We start from the raw sequence: 22,218 nt of genomic DNA, 5'->3' as shown, positions 1-22,218 counted from the left end.
CCTCTAAATAGGAACAGCTGTGTTACTGAGAGGATTAAAGGAGACAATGCATGCCTAGTGTCTAGCTCAGCATTGCCACGGAGTGTGTGTTTAGTAATGGTTATGTTATTGTCAACTGGTTCTTGGGCTCAGTATCACTCCTGTTCTGCAGGATGTAAATGTGAACTCATCAGATGTGATAGAGACAGTGGTAACATAGGGTGATTTTGACCTCAGTGCTGAGGGCCTGCTCAGCCCCACCTCACTGAGAAGGTTGCACTGACAGCAAGGATGCTTGCTTGCCTGATCTGCCAAGACTGTAGGCCTGTCCTACACACTGCCCTAGAGGAAGTAAGGGCATGGGGCTCCACCCTTCCCTGAGGTGGGTAATGGCTGTTAAAGAGAGACACTTTCTTCAATTACCCTGCTTCTGTGAACAATCTGACTCCCATGCTGCAGAAAGCAACTCTAGTGAGAGTAGCAACGACACAAAAATTGACATGTGAGTACAAGTGGGAAGAAGAAGAAAGAAAATGAGGAAGAGGAAGAAAAGGGGGAGGAGAAAGAAGAGGAAGAGGAGTTAGAGGAAGAGGAGGGAGAAGAGGAGGAGAGGAAGAAGAGGAGGAGAAGGAGAGGAAGACAAAGGAGAGGAGGAAAAGAGGAAGAAGAGGAGGAGAGGAAGAGGAAAAAAGAGGAAAAGAAGATGAAGAACAAGAAAAAGAGGAAAAAGAAAAGGAGGAAGAAGAGGAAGACAAAGATGAGGAAGAGGAGGAAGAAGAAAATGAAAAGGAAGAAGAGGAAGGGATCAGTGATAGAGAGAGGACAGGGGAGGAGACTGGGGGATGAACATCATCAGAAGAGAATAAAACCCTTTATAGACACTTCATGTAGATGTATAAGCTGTCAGGGCATCCTTCTCTGTAAAGTAGAACAGAGCTGGCACATAGCACTAACATGTATCATTAAAGTCATCCAATAAAACACTAAATAACCACTGTTGTCACTGCCTCTTATGTATTCTAATGAAACCCACTAATATGTGATTACATCATTAGTAATAATCACAAAAATCTACTTTTTAAACTACCCTGCATGAATGGTAAAACTAGTCCCAGAAATCTCAGGTTTATTCAGTGAAAATTCCATAGCCAGGGCAGACTCTCTCCATAGGAGTTGGTGCTGAGGGAGGCCTGAGACTTCTAAACACAGACTCTTAAAACTGCTGTTAATTCCCCACCAGAACTACAGGGTAAAACCCTATTGCTGAAGACATCACATCCTCTGGTACAGGACATAGAAGAACTAAGACGGAACTTGCCTGAGAGCTTTCTCCTTGCTGCTTAGCCCTCATGGTACCAACACCAGTAGGTGCTATGCAAGCTGCTTGGGGAGACCTGTTGTCAGTAGTCTTGCTTGACTGTTGTCTTAGGGTTTTACTGCTGTGAACAGAAACTATGACCAAGGCAAGTCTTATAAAGACAACATTTAATTGGGGCTGGCTTACAGGTTCAGAGGTTCAGTCCATTATCAACACATGATGGCAGCATCCAGGTAAGCATGGTCAGGAGGAGCTAAGAGTTCTACATCTTCATCTGAAGACTGCTAGCAGAATCCTGGCTTCCAGGCAGCTAGGATGAGGGTCTTAAAGCCCACACCCACAGTGACACACCTACTCCAACAAGGCCACACCTTCTAACAGTGCCACTCCCTAGGCAGAACATACACAAACCATCAGAGCTGTGGACACTGTATATAACAATTCTGACCAGGGAAGATGTGCCTACTAGTGCTGTGGTGGGAATAGGAAGGGTAATGGAGGGAGGAGGAAGATGACCAAAATACATTAGTAGATATATGAAGATGTCATAAAGAAAACCATTATTTAAAATTAATGTGTGCTAATAAAATATTTTTAATCCTTAACACTTCTAGAAAAGAAGGAAATGTCTTTAATTTATTAAAAAGTATTTATCAGCTGGGCATGGTGGCACACGCCTTTAATCCCAGCACTCGGGAAGCTGAGGAAGGTGAATTTCTGAGTTCGAGGCCAGCCTGGTCTACAAAGTGAGTTCCAGGATAGCCAGGGCTATACAGAGAAACCCTGTCTCGAAAAACCAAAAAAGAAAAAAGAAAAAAGAAAAAGTACTTATCAGAAACATTAAACACCACATTTGATGGTAAAATATCAGAAGCATTCTCATTAAAGCTTTTCCAGGGCTCAGCAGTTAAAGCTCTACTCAAATTCAATTCCCAGCACCTACATGGCAGCTCACAAGCATCTGTAACTCCAGTTCAGAGGATCCAGAGTCCTCTTCTGACTTCTACAAGCACTAGGCATGCACATGGTACACACATATACATGCAGGCCAAACACTGATACACACCAGATAAATCTTTTTTAAAAGCCTTTCCATTAACACCAGGCTTAAGACAAAGCTGCAGCCTTCACCACTGTCCACACTGCACTGTACTATATAAGACACATCTGCAGAGTAAAAGACACTATAAAGTTCAAGCAGGAGCTGCATCTATGTCAAACTCGTGGCTTCCATCCAAAAATACAGATATACAAAAATATATCAATATAGGATGAAAAGAAAAGGAAATGAAAAAAAAAAAAAAACAGACCAATGCAATCATGAACTTGCAGCCACAGCAGCTGTCTATATAAGATGAAGATTCTACCAAGGAGGGAAGGGATCATGGCCCCTTATCCCTACCTGAGGGACCGCACACAGTTGATGGCTGCTGGGGCGGTGCATCAGTCTGTTTGGAGGATGTGGTTCCTGGAAGGTCAGTCACAGTCCAGGGAATGGATCCACACCCAGGCATATGTAAACACAACAAACCAGTGGGCTATAACAGAGACAAAGAGGAGGAAAGCTGAGAAGGGCTGAGGGTGGACGTGGGGGGAGATGAAAGGAAAGAGTAGGGTGAACATCATCAAAACATAGTGTATGCATGTGTGAACTTCTCAGAGGATACAAATATTTTTATATACCCATACAAATATTTAAAGAACTATGTGTTTATTGTAGAATTGTCTAAAAGATAAAAATATCAAAAATCTAACATTCATACTATAAAATAATTTCAGCAAAATCTTTCTACATGGACCGATGAGGTAGAAGCTTTGAGAAAGATTAGATAAAAAAAAAAATGACAGAACAGCAAATTTAATTCTTTTACTTATATAAATGTACCATTTGTAATAAAAAAAAGGGTGGGATAACAATGCTACGGGATACACTGGTACCTTAAGGATTTGAACTCATGCATAACTTTCTGTGAAGGGGTCTGGGGCTGTACACTGGTGTTAGAATAATGGATGAGCCTACTCCAAGGCCTGAGGCTTGATTGAACAGACAGAGAGAAAAGCCTGATCTATACAGCAAATTCCTGGACAGCCAGGACTGCATAGAAAGACCTGTCTCAAAACAAACAAACAAAAAAATATAGCACTTATTTGAAATGTCCATCATGAACAAATCTAAAGGAAAGGAAGGAAGGAAGGAAGGAAGGAAGGAAGGAAGGAAGGAAGGAAAGAAAAAAGGACAAAAGAGAGAGAGAAAGAAAGAAGAAACAATAGAACAGTAGGTTAGTAGTTGCTAAAAAAATGGAAAGGTAAAAATGCAAGAGTGATACATATTTTGGGGAAAAGAAAATCTAAATTTAATTATGGTACTGGTTTCACAACTCTGTGAAGTTACTATAAAACCACTTTGTTGCAGACTTTTTAAATTGTGTGTGTGTGTGTGTAACAGAGAGAGACAGAGACAGGGACAGAGACAGAGGCAGAGACAGAGACAGAAACAGAGAAATATGTAGTGCAAGGGCACACAAATACCATGGCACACTTGTGAAGGGTTAGAAAGCAACTTGCAGGAACCAGTTCTCTTCTTGCACATGGAGTGGGCTCTTGGTATTAATCTCACGTGTTCAGGCTTGCATGGAAGCACTCATGAAGTCGGTTCATCCATTAAAAATACGACATGTGAAATCAAAAACTTATTACAAGAACTAATAATCTAGCTGGGCGTGGTGGCGAACACCTTTAATCCCAGCACTTGGGAGGCAGAGGCAGGCGGATTTTTGAGTTCGAGGCCAGTCTGGTCTACAGAGTGAGTTTCAGGACAGCCAGGGCTACACAGAGAAACCCTGTCTCGGAAAAAAAAAAAGACAAAAAACAAACAAACAAACAAACAAACCCTAATAATCTGCCAATGTGGTGCACGTCTTTAATCCCAGGAAGCAGAGGTAGGTGGATCTCTGAGTTGAAGGCCAGCAGGGTCTACAAAGTGAGTCCAGGAGAGCCAAGGCCGCACAGAAAAACCCTGTCAGAAAGGAAGATAGGAAGAGAAAGAGGGAGAATAATCTAGTAGCTTCTATTCACATTTTTAGAGTTACTTTAGGCAAGGTTTCATGTAGCACAGGCTGTTCTCCCACGCACTAGCCAGAATGTCCCTGAATTTCTGATTCTGTCTCTATCACACAAGTGCTGGGATTATAAGAATATTCCACTATGAGAGGGTCACACAGTTCTGGGAATCAAACCCCGAGTTTCATGCATGAGGCTAGCACTTCACAGTGGAGCTACCTCTTCAGATGTTACTTTGTTTGGAGGAATGTGGTGGTTTGAATGAGAATGGGCCTCATAGGTTCCTGCTTGAATACTTGATCCTGAGTGGGTGGAACTGTTCAGGAGGTGTGGCCTTGTTGGAGGTGCAACTTGGGGAGCAAGCTTTGAGGTTTGAAAAGCCCACGCCATTTTCAGTTAGCTCCCTCTGTCCAGTGCTTACGGATGAAGGGCAGATATGTGTAAAAGTAGCTCTCAGCTACTGCTCCAGGGCCATACTCCCCACCATGATGACAATGGACTCATCCTCTGAATCTAGACTTTCCAAAATAGACTTTCTTCAGTAAGTTGTCTGGGCCATGGTGTTTCTTCAGAGCAATAGAAAAGTAACTAAGGCAGGACATAGGATCCAGGAGGCTTTCAATTTATGTTGCCCCTCCTACCTCTCCATGAACCATCATGCCTTGCCAGTCTAACAATTTAAATCCTAAAGAAAAGAGATATCACTGCAAAAGAAGGTAGACTTGAAATGTGGCTGCCTAGTGTCTTCACTTGGAAGATCTGATTTCCTGTGACATTGAAATGGTATCTTGAACAAAGATCATGAGTTCCACAAGAATCCAGTTTCCCCTGAGGATAGCAATCAATTGTACCATGTGACCACTTGATAGATGTGTAGAGTACATCATCTAGATTTATTAAGTCTCCCCCTTTCTAAAATAGGATGCTCTAAAATATTCCTACAGAACGTTGTGTGAAGCTGATAACAGTATACACAAGTACAACAACAGATGAGCATGATTGTACACTTGAGGTGCAGGCAGGGGATGAAGAGTTCAGTGTGGTCCGTGGATCGTAGAGACACTGTCTCAAAACAGATTCTGCAGCAGCAGAACAGAGCTTACATGACCACTATGGGCTTTCCTGGCGCTAACACAGATAAAGCAACACTAAATCGTTGTTTGGTGAGTAAAAACTGTAACAACCATGAACGGCATGAAAGAGCACTACATCGGAACTCCTCTTTTAGCAATGGTGCTATATTAGCAACATCCTCCCTTCTGCATAACTATGGAAAGTGATCTTTATGAAAAAAAAAAAAACCATATAAAATCGGCTGAGTGTGATGACACACATCTTTAGTCCTAGGCAGAGACTTGGAGAGAGTAGGTAACTCTCTCCAAGTTAGAAGTCAGGCTAGTTCAAGCCAGCCAGAACTACACATTAAGACCCTAGCTCAAAAATATCATATTTGAAGTTTATTCATAGACATGTTTTGTACAAGACTACACTACCAGAAAGGGTGGGTTTCTTTTCATGAAATGGATTCCTGGGGAGTCATTTGAACTATGTGGTCTCTCATTCACTGAATCTGTAAAAACAACCACACTGTACAAAGACTGACCTCAGAGAATCTTAACACATTCAACGACAGCCAGAAGTAATCTAAACTGTCTCTAGAGTAAGGTATGTTTTATCCTAGCAACTAAAGGTACATCGTTTGCTGACTTGCCCAGGAAGGAGCGTTTTCAAGCCATAGGAAAGTACAGTCTCATCAACCAAAACAGAAAGGAGAGCAGGAAAGAGTTACACTCAAAAGCAACCAACCTCAGAGAGGCCCTCGGACTTCTAACAGAACAGCAAGTGAACAGCTTCTGTGAGATTCCAGCTCCAGAAACCAGAACAAAGTATTCCTACAAAGTATCTGTAATTTTAAAAAGACCCTCCACTAGACATCAAAAAAGAATTGGGAGTTCTGTAGCTAGAAACTAGCAACAAATTAGTGCCTTGATGACAGTTTAGAGGTGATCAGATTTGTCAAAGATGCAGAGACTCAAAAATAAGTAGATAGGACGAAACTTGGAAAAAGCACTATCACTCGACAGGCAAGATAACTAGCAGTTCCAGGAAGAGCTGGGCATTTTTACTGAATCCTTCCCTAAGAAAGAGCAAAGGCCTCCGTGTGAAGCAACACACACAACCCCTGGCGCGGTGTCTGAGACCCAGAAGTCTAGAATCCTAAGGGTTCTGTCTGCTTCCAGGAACACACACGCACATGCAGACGCACACAAGCCCTAACTCAAAAGAAGCTGTCTACACACACACACACACACACACACACACACACACACACACACGTAACTCAAAAGAAGCCGCCTAAAGCAATGAGCGCCTTGTGCACTTCTCCAGCCCGGGATCCCGGCCACGCCTCTCCCCCACCTGGGATGTTCTGCCACCTGGACTCGTCGAGTGGCAGGGTCCTCCGCAGCCATATTTTGCTAGATCCCTCTGCAGTTTCCAGAAGTGCAGCACAGCTAAGCATCACGAGATTAAAGTGGCAGGAATGGCTTTCTTCCGGGATCTCAGCGGAAATCCTGCAGGTCCGCAGAAGTGGCTGCCTTTCAGGCTGTCCCGCCCCCAGCTCCTCCTCCCCCCTCTCCAGGCAACAGCTGTCAACCGTGGCCACCACCTTTCGCTGGGTAAGCAGCAAGGCCGATTGACCAGGTTTTTCTTTGCCCTGATGTGGCTGAGTACAGCCCCAGTTGAAGACCCATCCATACCTTTCCTCTGATCCCTCTCAGTCTTTTTTTTTTTTAATTTGACATTTTTTTCTTCCTTAATGTTCAGCAGATATGTGCCAAAGACCATAAAATGATCACCTATTGCTTCTTATTCAAATTTATTTCCAAAGCAAGCAACATAAAATAGATGTGAATATCTTTGCTCTTCCTTCTAGGATGCAAGCATAGGTAGGCCTTCATAAGACACCACTAATGATGAGAAGAAACCTTTAGCATCTGTTAGGCCTCAAAGAAACCTGGAACAAGTCCCACCCACCATCTGTGGTTCTCACACACACACACAGAGAGAGAGAGAGAGAGAGAGAGAGAGAGAGAGAGAGAAAGAGAGAGAGAGAGAGGTGGCAGTACCATGTTTAGTCTGAACCCCCCTCCCCTTCCAGATGTCTCTGGCTGTTTTCTCTGTCACAACTATAAGAAACCTTCTCCTCAACCATACCTAGCCAGTCATGCCCTCATTTTTTCATTCGGTATCCAGTTCACCCCTCATTTTTCTGTTACCTAAGGAAACCCGAGACCCTATTAAAAGCATACCATCTCCAGCACAACTCCCCCATTACTGTGCTGGGCTAAGAAAAGTCACCCTGAATACTTCTTTTCTTGTGCACGTACTGTCCATCTAGCTGTTGCCTCACCATCACTACCAACTATAAGCAACCAACTCGAGGGCAGGAGCACTGTCCTCAGCACCTGACACACTGCCTGGCAGACTGGTTCTCAAAACACAGGCACAACTGAGTGAATGACTGAGGTGGAGTTCACACAGCTCATGAATTACTTTTCTTTTGCTGTGACAATATGCCCTGACAGATGCCCTGCCCACTGAGAAGGAAAGGTTTATTTGGCTTACAAATAACAGGGAAGTCAAGGCTAGCCCGCAAAGCATCGTGTCTGAAGTCATGTACAGAGAGAATAGATTCACAAGACCTTCTTTGACTTCTGGCTCTCAGCTAGCTTTTCTCTGTATAAAATGTACGCACAAAAAGTCTCCCCACTCTTTCTGATGGAAGGACATAAGGTTGACAACAGTGGACTTCTTTAGAGCCCTCTGCATGTGCCCCCCCCCCAATCTGGAATGAGAGAGAGAAAGGAGATATGTATGTTACCTTCGCAAGGAAAATGTATACCTTGTACTTTTTAAAATTAAATTTATTTAATGTGGGTGTGCATGGGCACAGAATCATAGAACAACCTATGGGTGTCAGTGTTTTCCTTCCACCATGTGAGTTCCAGGAACATATGCAGGTCATCAAGCTTGCCAGCAAGCATCTGTCCTGATAAGATAGCTTACCAGCTGGCCCCTATACCTCCTTTTAAACTAATTAGTAATCAGTGTCCTAAAGTGTGGCAAAGCTTTTTTAGATACAACACACACACACACACACACACACACACACACACACACACACACACACACACATTCTTTACCATGCAAGAGTAATAAGATAAACAACCTGGTGGGGGGGGGAGGAATCAAAGATATTTTTCACCAAAGATACACATGAAGCCCTTTCAACTTACGCCCTGAAGAATGGCTCCTACATAGAAGAATGATGACAAGAGAGGACATACCATCAACAAGGTAGTGACCTGAGGATACATCAAAAAAAAAAAAAATGCATCCATAGAGTGGGCTTCGAGAAGCACACCCCTTGGGCACTCAAAGAAACCAGGAATTTGCCATGAAAGAGATGGGTGCTCCAGACATGCACAATAATGCCAGTCTCAATAAAGCCACCTGACCAGAGGAATGTTCCAGATCATGTTCATATGCATTTGTCCAGAAAGCACAATGAGGATGATTTACAAAACAAGCTCCACACTTTGGTAACTTACGTCCCTGTTATCATAGTCAAAAACCTATAGACAGTCAACGTACTTGAGAACTAACTGCTAAATGTCAAATGCAGCAACAGAATTGAAAAACCACACAGAGAGAAGCACAGCAGCTGCCTTAAGAAAGGGCAACCCAACGCCACTGGAATGCTCAGTGCTCTTGATAGAGTAGCTAAGACTGAAATAGGGTAGCTCAAGATAAAGAGGCAACTAAGACTCTTGCACACTGCAGATAGATAGGCTAAATGGTAAAACAGTTTGAGAGTGTCTTACAAAGCTGAATATATACCTCTGGTATAACCCAACCATCACTTGTAGATATGTTTGTATTCACTGCTTCATAACATCATTATCATAGATAAGTAATATGTAACAATTCACACTTATTATCTCACAATTTCTATCACTTAAAAATGAGGGTATGCCTTAGATGGCTTTTCTATTTTAAAGAGGCTCATCTGTGGAAGGACACACTGCAGAGCACATGGTAGCTAATTTAAATAGCCACTCACAGGCACACCCAGATGCTTGCCTCCTAGGTGATTCCAGATTCTGTCCAATTGACAATGAAGCCTAACCAGTTGGGCAGTGGTGGAGCAGGCTTTCAATTCCAGCACTCAGGAGACAGAGGCAGCCTGATCTCCAGAACAAGGTCCAGGACAGCAGAGCTACACAGAGAAACCCTGTCTTGAAAAACAAATAAACAAACAAGCTGCGGATGAGGCATAACTATCACACAAACATCAGCACTTTTGCTTCTTGAGGACAGCAAAGGACACAATGTCTGAGACTAAGATAGACTTGATCTGGTCAATAATGTATATGCAATTACATAAATCAACTCCTCTCCATCATCTTGCTTAGGAGTGAGTCACAGCCTACCCACACTTAAAGGATAAACAGTTATCAAATGACATGGGTGACAGGCCATCTTGGAATCAGTCTACCACATTACTCAAAAATTAAACATGTTCACACAGCTTGTACATAAATGTTCATAACAGTTTTATTTATATAAATGCACAGCAATAAATTCAAACAACCAACTGAAGCAAGGAACAACATGAATAAAGGCCAGATAAGTGAGAATGCATTGTGTTTATTTTAATTTACATAGAAGGATGCTTAAATTGTAAAGTCAACTACAATGTCAAATAATAGACCAATAGTGTCCTAAAAAAATCTAAGAGGAGGAAAATACAGATCATCAAGGGATTTTGGAAAGAATTCTATAAAGACACATCTTTAGTATAATAAGCTCATTAAGTTCTTATGATGATCACTTCACAGGAATAAATATGTGGTAAATATTATCAAATTGATAAGTTTGTGCAACTTAGCTTATTATAACACAGCTAAATTATACTTCAGTAAATGCTGTTTTAAAATATTTGGGGGCTAGGGCTGGAGAGATGGCTCAGATGGTTAAGAGCACTGATTGCTCCTCCAGAGGACCTGAGTTCAATTCCCAGCAACCACAACCATCTGTAATGGGATCTAATGCCTTTTACTTGTGAGTCTGAGGACAGTTACAGTGCACTCATATAAAATAAATAAATAAATAAATAAATAAATAAATAAATAAATAAATAAATAAATCTTTTTAAAAAAAAAAACACTGGCTGGTTTTTCAGAGGACATGGCTTCAATTCCCATAACTCATATTGCAGCTCACAACTGTCTGTAAACCCATGAGATCTGACACCCTCATACAGACATAAATAAAAATAGATCATTAAACAAAATATTTGGGGGCCTGTGAGATGGTCTGTAGAGGACTTTTCATCCAGCAACATGGCTGTTCTGGCTGGAATATAGACATGCCCTTAGTACACACCTTCAATCCCAAACAATGAAGGTAAAGTTAGTTGGGAGAAGGAAGCAGCCATGTTTGAAAGTGACTTCTAATTAAGAGGCAAAGTGAGATAGGATGTGCCCAACTCAAAGGAGAAGAGACAGAAAGGAGATATGACTTATGAGAGCAAGGCAAAGAGAGAGAGGAGGAAGTTTTACCAGGAGAGTTTTACAGAGACAGGTTGAAGAGAAAACAAGGTGAATACAATAGATGAAGACAGAACAAGCTAGAAAATGAGGAGCCAGGAGATCAGACAGATTTGTTAGAGTTAGCTTGAAGCCAATCAAAGCAATTCAATCCGAGAGAAGCCAGATTGAATCAGACAGCTAGGGAAGGAATTTGAGCCAGAAGAGCTGAGTTGAACCAGCCAGCAAGAGTTCAGAAAGAAAAAGAAAGGGTGAGGTTATTCAGCAGTAAGTCTCAGAGGCTGAAAACATTCTAGGCCTACATAAGCTTGTACAGAGACTAGAATCTTCCAGGCCCAAGCCTAAGTTAGCAGACTGAGGCCCTCAGAGGTGATAGTTATATTAGGCAAATTAAAAAATACTTTTACAATGGTCAATAGGTAAAGGCTCTTTCCTCAAAAGACTAACCACCAGAGTTCATTTTCTGAACACCCTGTAAAGGTGGAAGGAGACGACAGACTACACGGTTACCCTCTGGCCCCACACAAATGCCCTCTACAAAAAATATCAAGCACATCCATACACATACAAAATATGCACACAACTTTTAAAATTTGTAAAGTGCTACAGAAATGGTTCAGTGTTTAAGAGCACGTGCTGCTCTTAAAGAGGACCTGAGTTTGGGCCCCAGTACCCATGACAAGAGACTGGCTTGCTTGAACTTCCAACTCTCAGGAAACACCTCTAACATCTGCAGGCACTGCGATCACTTGTGCACACTCACAGACAGCTACATACACATAATTTAAAATAATAAATCTTCAATAAAAATATTTTTAAATTCTTTTAAAATATAAGATGTACTTTAAACATGAGCAACCTGTTGAAAACTTTCATCAGTTATTTACTATTGAATAAAATTGATCTCATAGAAATACCCTAATAATTGTTCTTACCAAATTGTCAGGCTAGGCTTAATAAATTTGAGTGTCACCAAGGAAATAAAAGGCTCAAATTTCAATTGTCATTTTCTTTATGTTCCTAGGTGCCAGATTACTCATGTCTTTTCCCATTGTCTGAGTAAGGCAAATTATGTAAATAAATTCGCAGTAAATCAGCATGCCATTTTACATATGTGAACAACTGGCATGGTAAATAATCATACCCTTGAAATTTTGTATTTAAGAAATTACACATGAATAAAACTCAACCCCCTTATGATTTGCTATGTTCTTTGGAAAAACTATAAACATGGGTAGGGTAACTGTGATTTATTACCTTAAGTCCTAAGAATGGTGAGTACTATTAGTTACTAGCACCAGGACCTAAGTCTGATCTGTCCCAATAAACTGGCATGGTGACAGTCATCATACTTATTGGAAGGCTTTGCTTTGTTTTAAAATTACATGTACAGATTCATGCAGTATTTTTGGAGTTTTGAGTTCTAAGATGATATCATTAAAAGCCATTCCAAAACTAAACTTTTATATTCAGTAGAGGAGTTTTGAACAAGGATTTGAAGTTAAATAGCTTCAGGGGAATTGTCCGTCTAATATGTAATGATAATGCTATGCTTGCACAGGTAAATGTCTTCGATTTTAGGAAATACACATAGCTGCACATATGTTGCTTTATATGTATCTTTAAGTTGACCCAGGGAATACAGAACATTAAAGCTGAGAGTTGGTATACTTGTGTCCATGATGCTATCCTTTATTATGTATTTAAGTTTAAAATTTCTTGTGATAAAGTGTTGATAGAAAAGGCTATTAGTAAAACTGTGTGGTTATAAGAAAGGTGATATTATTGCTAGAAAACTGTGACCAAAATGATGTTTCCTTGAATGGTTACTTCTTTAAGCCATCTGAAATTCCTTCTTCTAATATTTTCCTAAGTAACAATTAGGTGTTAGGCTAGAGGGATAGCCCAGCAATAGAACATTTACCTAACACACACAAGGCTAAGTTCTTCCCCCAGCTCAAAACATAAAAAAAGAAAAAAAAATCAATGTTAATGATATACAATGCAAAATCGTTTGAAGACTTATTTTTTAACATTCTGAATGTACAGCTATAAATTGTGTTCACAGTGTTTTCAATATAAAAATAATACAATCGTTGACCTTAACGTCTTCTGACAAGATTTTTAGAACCAAGCAATTTCTGGCTTAGAAACAAAACCAAAAGTATCCTGTTCTCCAGTGGATTCAGAGAAAAGCTGGTAATGACATCAGGTACAACTTCAGAAGTCACTGGAGCACAGCCAAGCGGGGTCTGTAAGGATTCAACCCGAAGGTGTGAATGTTAATGCTGAACTGTGCTCAACATCAGCTGTGCATGATGAAGATAAAATCAGGTAATTTTGTTTGATTTGGTTTTGTTTTTTTGTTTTTACCTTTGGTAATTTGGGCATGTTTAATTCATCTGTATAGATAACAATTGGGCCTAAATTCTAACCTATATCTACTTTATAACTTTATAGCATTTGTGTACAGAATTTGGAAGGTTTCTCCAAAAAGGGGGATTGCCTTATTTCCACATTTTTCTTCACTCTGAACTCTAATGGTTTTCTGCGACAATGCATTTTTAAAAAATCTGTCACCAACTGTTACTTTCATTTCATCCTAAAAGCAGTTAATGCACGTTTGTGATTCATTAAATAATTGAACAATTGATTAGTGCATATCCAAACCGGGATATCCACAGAACTGTTTTTGTTAACTACAAACATAACTTTACTAGACAATTGTGTTGCTGTAAATACACCACTGTAAAAACACCACTACAGGGTGTTGAAAGAAAACACATAGATAACAATGGTAGAGGCACGCTACCTTTCAGATAGGTCGGGCATGTTTCATTAGAAACAGACGGTTCCAGAGTCCCAGGCAAGGAAGGAGACAGTTCCCTCACCTAGGACGCTGGATACAGCTAGAAGGTTTTCGAAGCCCCTCAGATAGGACCCGCAACGCCCGATTTCGTAGTTGCTACGCTTAGTTGCTAAGACACAAACTGTCGCTCAGGAAGAGCCGGCTGTGCCCTCCCTTTGGGAGCCGTAGTAAATCATCTCAGGGTCGAGCGCTTTAGTTCCGGAATGAGCTTTATCTTCTCCTGGAGAGACCGGAAGACGAGGAGACTCGGGAGTGACGCTTCTGGGCCGCGGAGCACTGTGGGAGGAGGCTGTCTCTAATTTCTCCTCTCCCCCTCCCCCCTCCGGCCAAGATGTCTGACATGGAGGATGATTTCATGTGCGATGATGAGGAGGACTACGACCTGGTGAGGCGCAGGGAGCGGGCGGGGGCTGGAAGTGGGATGTGGCGGTGGTGCCAAGGCCGAGAGGCTGCAGCTCCCTCCCGGGGCTCGTCGGCCCGGTTCCGCCCTGCCCAGGGACAGGTTTCCCTCCTCGCCTGGCGTCGCGGGCCTGTGGGGCCTGGGAAGAGAGGGAGAGAGGCGGCGGGGCCGCCCTGGACGCTGGGCCCAGGGATAGCGCGGGTGACTGGCCGCGGCCGGTTCTCGGCGCCTCTCTGCCCGCCACCGAGCCTCCACGGCCCGGCGCTTAGGTCTGGGCCCTAGGGGGCCCATCTCTTCTCCACTCTGGACCTGAGCCGGTGCCAGATGCTGGAAGAGTGAAAACTGGAAGAGGGGGGTGGTCCATCCTGCTCCCAGACCTGACTGCGAAACTCGGGAGTCTCCCCCAAAACAGCCTAAGAGTCTCGCCCAGGGTCAGTTTGGGTCCCAGGTTAAGGCTCAGAGCAAGAGTAGGAGGAGTAGTTAAACGACTCGTCCCGTCCTCTAAAACATGACAAGCTCCGAAGAAAGATTTGCTTTTTGTTTGGTTGGACTGGGGAAAGGTAGGGGTTAAGGGAATTGGAACCAATGATCTTTTTCCTTGATTTAAGAAATTTCCCAGCATCCGTGTTTGAATCATCAATGGCATAAAAGTAAACAAACTTGCCTAGTTTGATTGGTGATTTCTTTTCCATTTAAGGTTTAATTGTGAATGGATTTACAGGTTTTAAACTGTACCCCATGATTTATGTTGATAGTCCAAAACGCATGCCTGTGTAAGAACTAAGAAAATTATCTTGATCCCAAAATTAGTGTCAGTTTTGTTTCTTAATTGGGAAGCAATTGTTCGGTTTTTAGAAAAATCCGATGATAGTGCAAGCTGTGGTGTACATGCTTGGAGAAGTCTGGGTCGTCTTTTTTCTTTTCTTTTCTTTTCTTTTTTTAATTTTGAGGTTTATTTATTTTATGTATATGAGTACACTGTCTTCAGGCACACCAGAAGAGGGCACCAGATCCCATTACAGATGATTGTGAGCCACATGTGGTTGCTGGGAATTGAACTCAGGACCTCTGGAAGAGCAGTCAGTGCTCTCAACCTCTGAGCCATCTCTCCAGGCCCTCTTTTCTTTTAAGTGTCACATTCTCAAAGCATTAATATTTTTATTTTGAGGTAATGGTGTAACATCTTTGTATAGATGAATCTGTAAATCATTTGCAATTTTTAAAAAAGGTTTTCATTTTACAGAAAGACATATTTTGCAGAAGGAAGTGCTGTGACTGGAGAGTCATAGTAGATGCTTGGTGATTTCAATACAGAATTTTGTTATTTATTCAATCACAAGGTAGTTGTAAACAGATACTAAACTCTTGTTTTGCTTTTGTTTCCATTACAAGTAGTTTTTAAATTGTCAGATATTTCTTTTGAATGTTTGTAATTTTAGCTGGTAGTGTTTTTAAAATTTTCACTTACCTCCTTTCCTAATAGTCTATGAAATACATGAACTTTTAGATAAATGAATATTAGCACTGGGATTAACTTAAAAGTACAGTGTAGGAATGAAAATGAGAATCTTTGAAATATTCTGTTAGACTTTACTCATTTGTGGACGTTTGTTGCTTTGTTTTGAGGCAGGGTCTCACTGTGTAGCCAAGGCTGGTTTGGCGCTCAGTGTGTTTCCTAGGTGTTGGGAGTAAAGGCATGCATCAGCACACCCTGCTTTGGAAGCTTTCTAATTAGACATACAGTGTTTGAACATGACTGCTTTCCCAGCATTTTTATGTCTATACTAAATGTATCCTAAATAAAGTTGAATATGCAGTTGTTTCAGCTTTAAAAAAAAAAAAAACTTAGAGTTAAGATTTTACTGTTGCAAAACTAATGAAATTTTTATTTTCTTCTCTGGGCATTATGTGAAATTAAATAGCTCTTCTCATCCATTTTTCATGTAGATACTATTCTAGATTCCCAGCTATATGTCAAGTAGTGAAAGGTGTTATATCTCTTTTACTAACAGTTAAAATTTTTGGCACGTGATGTCTTTCTGGTAACTGATGCCCATGTCCTGCGTGTTTGAAAGGATGAGGGTGGCTGTCATTCCATAGCTGCTAGAGATGGGTTTCTTTTATTTGAGTAATTATTTTGCCTGGATCTTTATCTGTTTCTTTTTATAGAAAGTCTACAAGGTTGACATCCTGTTTTAAGGAGGTTTCTCATTCTTTTTACCTTTTGAAACTTTACTTTTTGCCCAGGCTGCCCTGAACTTCTAGAATAGTAAGGATAATAGGCCTGGAATACCAGGCCACGCTAGTGTTTTTGTTTTGTTCTGTTTTTTTTTTTTTTTAAATGTGGTTGTTAGACGTTTAGTTATCACTTCATTTAAAATATTGCATGAGAGGTGGGGCTCATTCACTTGGTAGAGTGCTGGCCTCACATTCCAAAAGCCCTGGGCTCGGTCTTTAGCACTGAAGAACTGGATGTGGCAGCGTCCTGTATCACTTCAGGTCGAGAGAGGACGAAGCATCAGAAGCTCAAGGCCATTCTTGGCCACATAATGAGTTGGAGGCTGAACTTCATGATTCCGTTTTAGTTAATTGATTGATTAAAATGTTAATAGCACTGTGGGGCATTTCTGACCTCAGTGACACTCAGCATATCTTTATCTGTGGCCCACTCATGTTTTAATGCCCTAAGCCACCTTTTGTATTTGCCTAGTCTAGTGGAAAGAGGTGGCAAGAATACACCCTGAAAATTAAAGTTCTGTCTTGAGTATATTTTAATGCCCCCAAATTTTGCTTTTTTGTGTCTATTGGGTGGGGGATGAGGTTTAGTTTCAGAATGTCCAACAGACTCTCTTACCACAGTAGCACACTAACACATATACCACTTGTGTGCACAAACATAAAAGTTTGCACTATCAGTTCTCTGCCCAGTTCTTAATACACTCACAAAAGCAACCAAGTTAAATGTCGGCCTCCCCTTTATTTATTTAATCAGGATATAGCTTATGTGTTATTCTTAATGTATCTAAAATATTTCACAGATATTTACTCTGTGTGTGTGTGTACATACATGCATGCTATGCCATACATGTAGAGGTCATTAGACAACTTGTGGGTGCCTGTTCTTTCCTAACCTGTAGATTGTATAGATAAAGTCCCAGTTGTCCAGCTTGTCAGCAAGCACCTTTATCTGCTGAGCCCTCTTGACAACTCACTGCCCTTTTTACATTTCCAAAGATTATATGTAGGTTTGACTGCTTTCCTGATGGTAACAATTTGACCTGTTTTCAGTCTACAGTATTATAAAAAATGTGTGACTTTAAAAAAAATTAATTAAAAAGTAGGGATAGAGAGATGGCTCAGAGGCTAAGAGCACTGGCTGCTCTTTTACAGGACTCCAGTTCCCAACACTCATGTGGTGACTCACAGTGGTCTTTTACTCAGTGTTCTAGAGAATCCAACATCTTCTGGCCTCTGTAGCCCCAGGCATACACGTGGTGCACATGCATACATCCATGCAAATACTCCTGCACATAAAATAAATCTTAAAACTTTAACCAAAAATTATGTTATAAGGTAATTAGGATAAACTATTAATCAGGTAATGTTGTTTTAGGTTAAAAACAGATCACTAAAACCAAAAACCCTAACACTGATAAAGGTAGTTTTCTTCAGAAATGTTGTTATAATCCAGTCAGTATTGTTGGATACTGCCTATTAAAACTACAGTAGAGGGGAATACTAACTCTTAATAACACTTTTGTGAATTTCTAAAATGGTGTGTTAGTTTATTGGTATATTTTGTGTAAAGAATTTCGGAGTTTTACACAAGGATAGCTAAAATAAGTAATGGGCAACTCTTGTGTAGTAATGATCAAATTAAATCAATGATTTGTGTGTTAAATCATTAGTGATAAGCATAAATACATACAGCACATAATAAAACATTTTCATAATGTACCATGGTGAGTTATATTTGTAAACCATGAACATCCAAAACATATTTGCACGTGTTCATTCTATCCATTGTGAATGCCTGGGCTTCAGGGAAAACTGTGGACGTCCTAAAAGGACCCCTCAAACTTAGCAGATGAGGAAAGGCATTAAGATAATAATATCCTTAAATCCAGAGAACACATTATAGAATAAGAACTGGATCGTAGGTCACGTGGTTTTTATGTCTCTCCTTGGAAACTTTCATCTGAAAATGAAACTTTGGGATGAATAAAAAATGGTTCCTATTTATACCGTAAATTACAAATTAGTACACGTTAAAGTTTGGATTGTGGAAACACAAGTGACTACTTAGGATTTGTATTATATCTGGTATTTAAGAATAATGATACATCCCACCCTGCCGCTCAGTGTCCTTTGCATCAGGTGCAGATGGCTAGAAGTGGGCAATAGAAAGTAGTCTACTGATGGATCTGTTTTCCTAATGTATATTTCTAAGGACCTGTATTGATGGCGTGAGTACGTCATAAAATGGGCCTTGTTCAGTAGGGGCTGTATTTCATTTTGTAGTCAAAAATTGACCCTGAATGGTGTGTGTCATTAGTTTGGATTGTTAACCCAGTCTTCAGTTAGACATTTAATGAACACTTTGTAAAATCTCAGGAACATAAAACACGACAAGAAAATTCCTCCTTATTAGGAATCACAGTGGATAGCTGGGCATGGTGGCACACACCTTTTAATTTCAACACTAGGGTAGCAGAAGAAGACGGGTCTTACTGAATTAGAGGCCATCCTGGTCTACATAGTGAATTCAAGGACAGCTAGGACTTTGTAGAGAGACCCTGTCTCAAAAAAAGTTGTTCATGGTGGAGACAAAAGGAGTGAGGGGACAGTATAGACACTAAGCCCTACATTTGATGCATGTCATGTAGAGAGAAGCATGACTGTAGATTTGGTTCTGCTAAAAAGAGCTGGGGGATCAAGAAGGAAAAGCCTTGGTAAATACATTTACCAAAGTGTGACACTGGGGAGCTGCAAAGGAGAAAAGGAAGGAGAAGGGATTGTGTAGAATTCCTAACCAGGGTATTATTCGCTGCTGCTAGTGTAGTTAGAGGCATAGGCAGGCCTCTAACTACAGGCTAAGACGGAGGCAGGATTGCATGCTCACACCCAACTTAGGCAACTTAATAAGACCCTTTCTCAAAAAATAAATAGCTGGATGAAATTACTGGTAGTGGAACATTTGTCTAAAATGCATAAGGCCTGAGTTCATTCTCCTCCAGCATGGCCAAGATAAAATTATGATTTGTATTAAAGCAGCAACTTAAAATTATATGGCATATTTGGGGGGAAAGAGAATAGATTTAGATATAGGTCATCACAGACTGCTTTCGAGACATTTGAGTTATTTCATCAGGAAGTTGGAGCCATGACTGAACCTTAAGATTTGTAAAGCCTTTTTATAATATCAAGTGACTTTATTTTACATGTTTTTTAAACTTTTATTTAGGATATTCACATATTGATTGAAATTTTGAAACTTCTACAAATTGTTGCTCAGTTGACAGAAACAAGTTCAGTTTAGCATTACTTAATGCATCTAATTCTCTCTTGATTGTTACCTTGTATTACTAAGCCATTAGTAATTGTTGTGGTTAACCCAGGACTCATGACTGGGCTTTATTTACATCTTGAATTCACTTCATATCTTCTGTTTAACCATGCTTCTCTTTTTGTTGTTATTCTTTTTTTTTCCCATTCTACTACTTGAGCTCAAGTGTCCATTGTCTTTGTCTCTGGAGTAGCAAGTGGGTAGTTTTGTGACTAAGAAAGCTCATTTGCAGTATGAAAGAAAGTATAAAAATCATGTCATAATTGTCTTCGTGGCATAAGGTAGTTATTTAGGCTAATATTTTCAGCCTATAACACATTTTCCATTTCCTCAGTGCTTGAAAGTCCGTGACTTAGTTCTCCGTGGACTGTACCTCTCAGCCTTTTCCCTTCTTGAACCCTGGACTAGTTTTTGTGTTTTGTTTTTTCATGTTTTGGACTAAAAAACAAAAACAAAAACATTGAATGAGAGTCCACTTTATGATGTGGCAATCAGAGTTATTTTTCATTCATTTCCAGATTCAGGGCTGCCATTGGAAAGTTTGGGTTACCAAAAGGTAATTTTCTGGTACAGCAAGATGAATTTTGAGAGTTGGATGTAGATTAGAGCATCTTCAGTGTATTTCACAGTTGCTTGATAGTTTAATCTGTGACCATCAATGCTGAGATCACTGCTTCTTATAAGCACATACAAAATGACATAGTATGTTTAGGTCTGTTTTGAAAAATATTGGTGTGCTGGTGAGATGGCTCAGCGGTTAGGAACACTGTTCTTCCAGAGGTCCTGGATTCAGTTCCCAGCAACCATGTGGTGGCTTACAACCATCTGTAGAGTGATCAGATGCCCTCTTCTGGTGTGTCTGAAGACAGTGACAGTGTACTTAAATACATTAAATAAATAAATAAATCTAAAGACAGACAGACAGACAGACAGATAGATAGATATTGGGAATTCTGTCCTAATCCCAAGCCAAAACCCATTTATTTTACTACAAGTTAATGACTCAAGCAGCAGTTTTTAAAGTCAGAAGTCCTAACAATATAATCCAGTGGTATAATAATTTGATACCTGCACTATAGAATAATTCTAAAGCCTCTCTTCTCTGTGATTAAACCTGTAAGAGCAGAAGACTCTAGATATGAAACATATGCTATAATTCATAACAGTCAAGTCTATGGCGAGGTGTTTGAGGCATTCATTGTTCATTGGCAATGCAGTGCAAAGTACCTGTTTTTATATTTACAACCCAGGTTTGTAGTGATGTTCCACAGTGTAATCTGGCTCATGCTACCAGAAACATATTTCATTTTATTAATTTTAGTCATTGTATATTTTTTATTATTGTCAATTTTGTGGAATCCTCCTTCACATCCAGGTCCTATCCATTCACTTCCAAATTGTGTGCACGCATGCCTCCCTGGCTACATTGGATCATAACCCACACTTTAAGAAGCCATAGCTTACATGACCAGATGAGAAACACAAAGAAAGGAATAGAGTGGAAGGTAGGATGTAGTTTGAGCAGTTGAACTAAGGCCAGGGTGACTTGCAAGCATTGTGAATGAGGGAACAATTCATAGAAGATGCTGCATGGGGGCAGGAGTCAAATTTTTACTACTTTCAACTTACTTAGTGAGCAATGGGAAGCCATTTTTATTAAATATACTAAATAATAGACATTTCATGCAGATTATTCTGACTGTTTAACATGAGGTCAGAACTTCAAGGTTAAAAAGAGACCAGGAAGCTTATGGGAAAGTAAACTTTTTTAACTTGTTAGTATGTGGCTGCAGAATGAGGAGCCAGAGTGAGCCAGGGGTGCCCCTGCATGTGCTGCTTGTGTTGTGTTGTGCTGTGTGCTGTTCTTGCCTGCACCACGCTCCTTACCTCACCACCAGTTCTTCTAGAAAATGGACCCACTTATCTTTCAAACGCAGCTTTGACTGTCACTGTTAAAGCCCAGCTCAGTCACTGACAGACAGTTGTTTGTTCTCTAGTAATTTTTTTTAACCTTTAGTATTTTTATTATAAGTGACAAGAGTTAAGAAGATAAATCATTATGAAATATGTTTTTTACCTAGTCTGATCTTATCCCTAAAGGAAGTGTTCCAGTGGAGTTTCAAGTGTTAACCCTAGCTGAATTTCATAGATCGTTTATGTGAGAGCAAGTCCCGTTTGTGTTCTCTACAGAAGGTGCACTGAGAAAGTCATCTTAACGTATTTCTGAGCTTCCTGAATGCTGTGCTCAGTGAGACTCTCTTCACTCTGCCTTTACAGTGTTCCCTGTATAATTTTTGAAGAAATAAGCTATATTTGAATTTAAAACAACTCTACTATTCATGTCTTTGTGTATATTCCCTTTCCCTCGGTACCTTTCTTTTGGTAAAACTTATCCCTCTGTAATGACTTGTA

The 22,218-nt window shown here is 40.4% G+C and overlaps 2 protein-coding genes across 12 annotated transcripts in view; one reads left to right on the top strand and one right to left on the bottom strand.

Moving 5' to 3' along the window:
• Window positions 1–14,052, bottom strand: part of Galk2 (galactokinase 2) — a 125,190-nt gene extending 111,138 nt beyond the window's left edge. Inside the window, exons 1-2 of one of the 8 annotated variants that reach the window (XM_006500153.4) lie at window positions 13,784–13,918; window positions 2,700–2,835 (exon numbers count right to left, since the gene is read on the bottom strand). Coding sequence is in view for 4 of the 8 variants with exons in the window: in XM_006500154.2 (XP_006500217.1) it covers window positions 6,776–6,828 (53 nt within the window). In the remaining 4 variants the exon portion in view is untranslated. Of the gene's footprint in view, window positions 1–2,699; window positions 2,836–4,187; window positions 4,309–6,775; window positions 7,407–13,783 lie in introns of those variants that run through there. The other 7 variants (XM_011239770.2, XM_030252059.1, NM_175154.3 and 4 more) reach the window with 7 other exon arrangements.
• Window positions 14,053–14,078: 26 nt separating this feature from the next.
• Window positions 14,079–22,218, top strand: part of Cops2 (COP9 signalosome subunit 2) — a 28,781-nt gene continuing 20,641 nt past the window's right edge. For all 4 annotated transcript variants that reach the window (NM_001285513.1, NM_009939.3, NM_001285507.1 and 1 more), the window contains exon 1: window positions 14,079–14,225. Coding sequence is in view for 2 of the 4 variants with exons in the window: in NM_009939.3 (NP_034069.2) it covers window positions 14,172–14,225 (54 nt within the window). In the remaining 2 variants the exon portion in view is untranslated. The remainder of the gene's footprint in view (window positions 14,226–22,218) is intronic.

This window comes from Mus musculus, chromosome 2 (assembly GCF_000001635.26).
Source record: "Mus musculus strain C57BL/6J chromosome 2, GRCm38.p6 C57BL/6J".
Taxonomy (NCBI): domain Eukaryota; kingdom Metazoa; phylum Chordata; class Mammalia; order Rodentia; family Muridae; genus Mus; species Mus musculus.
Note: the sequence above shows the minus strand (reverse complement) of the source record. Positions and strands in the feature narration are given on the sequence as shown.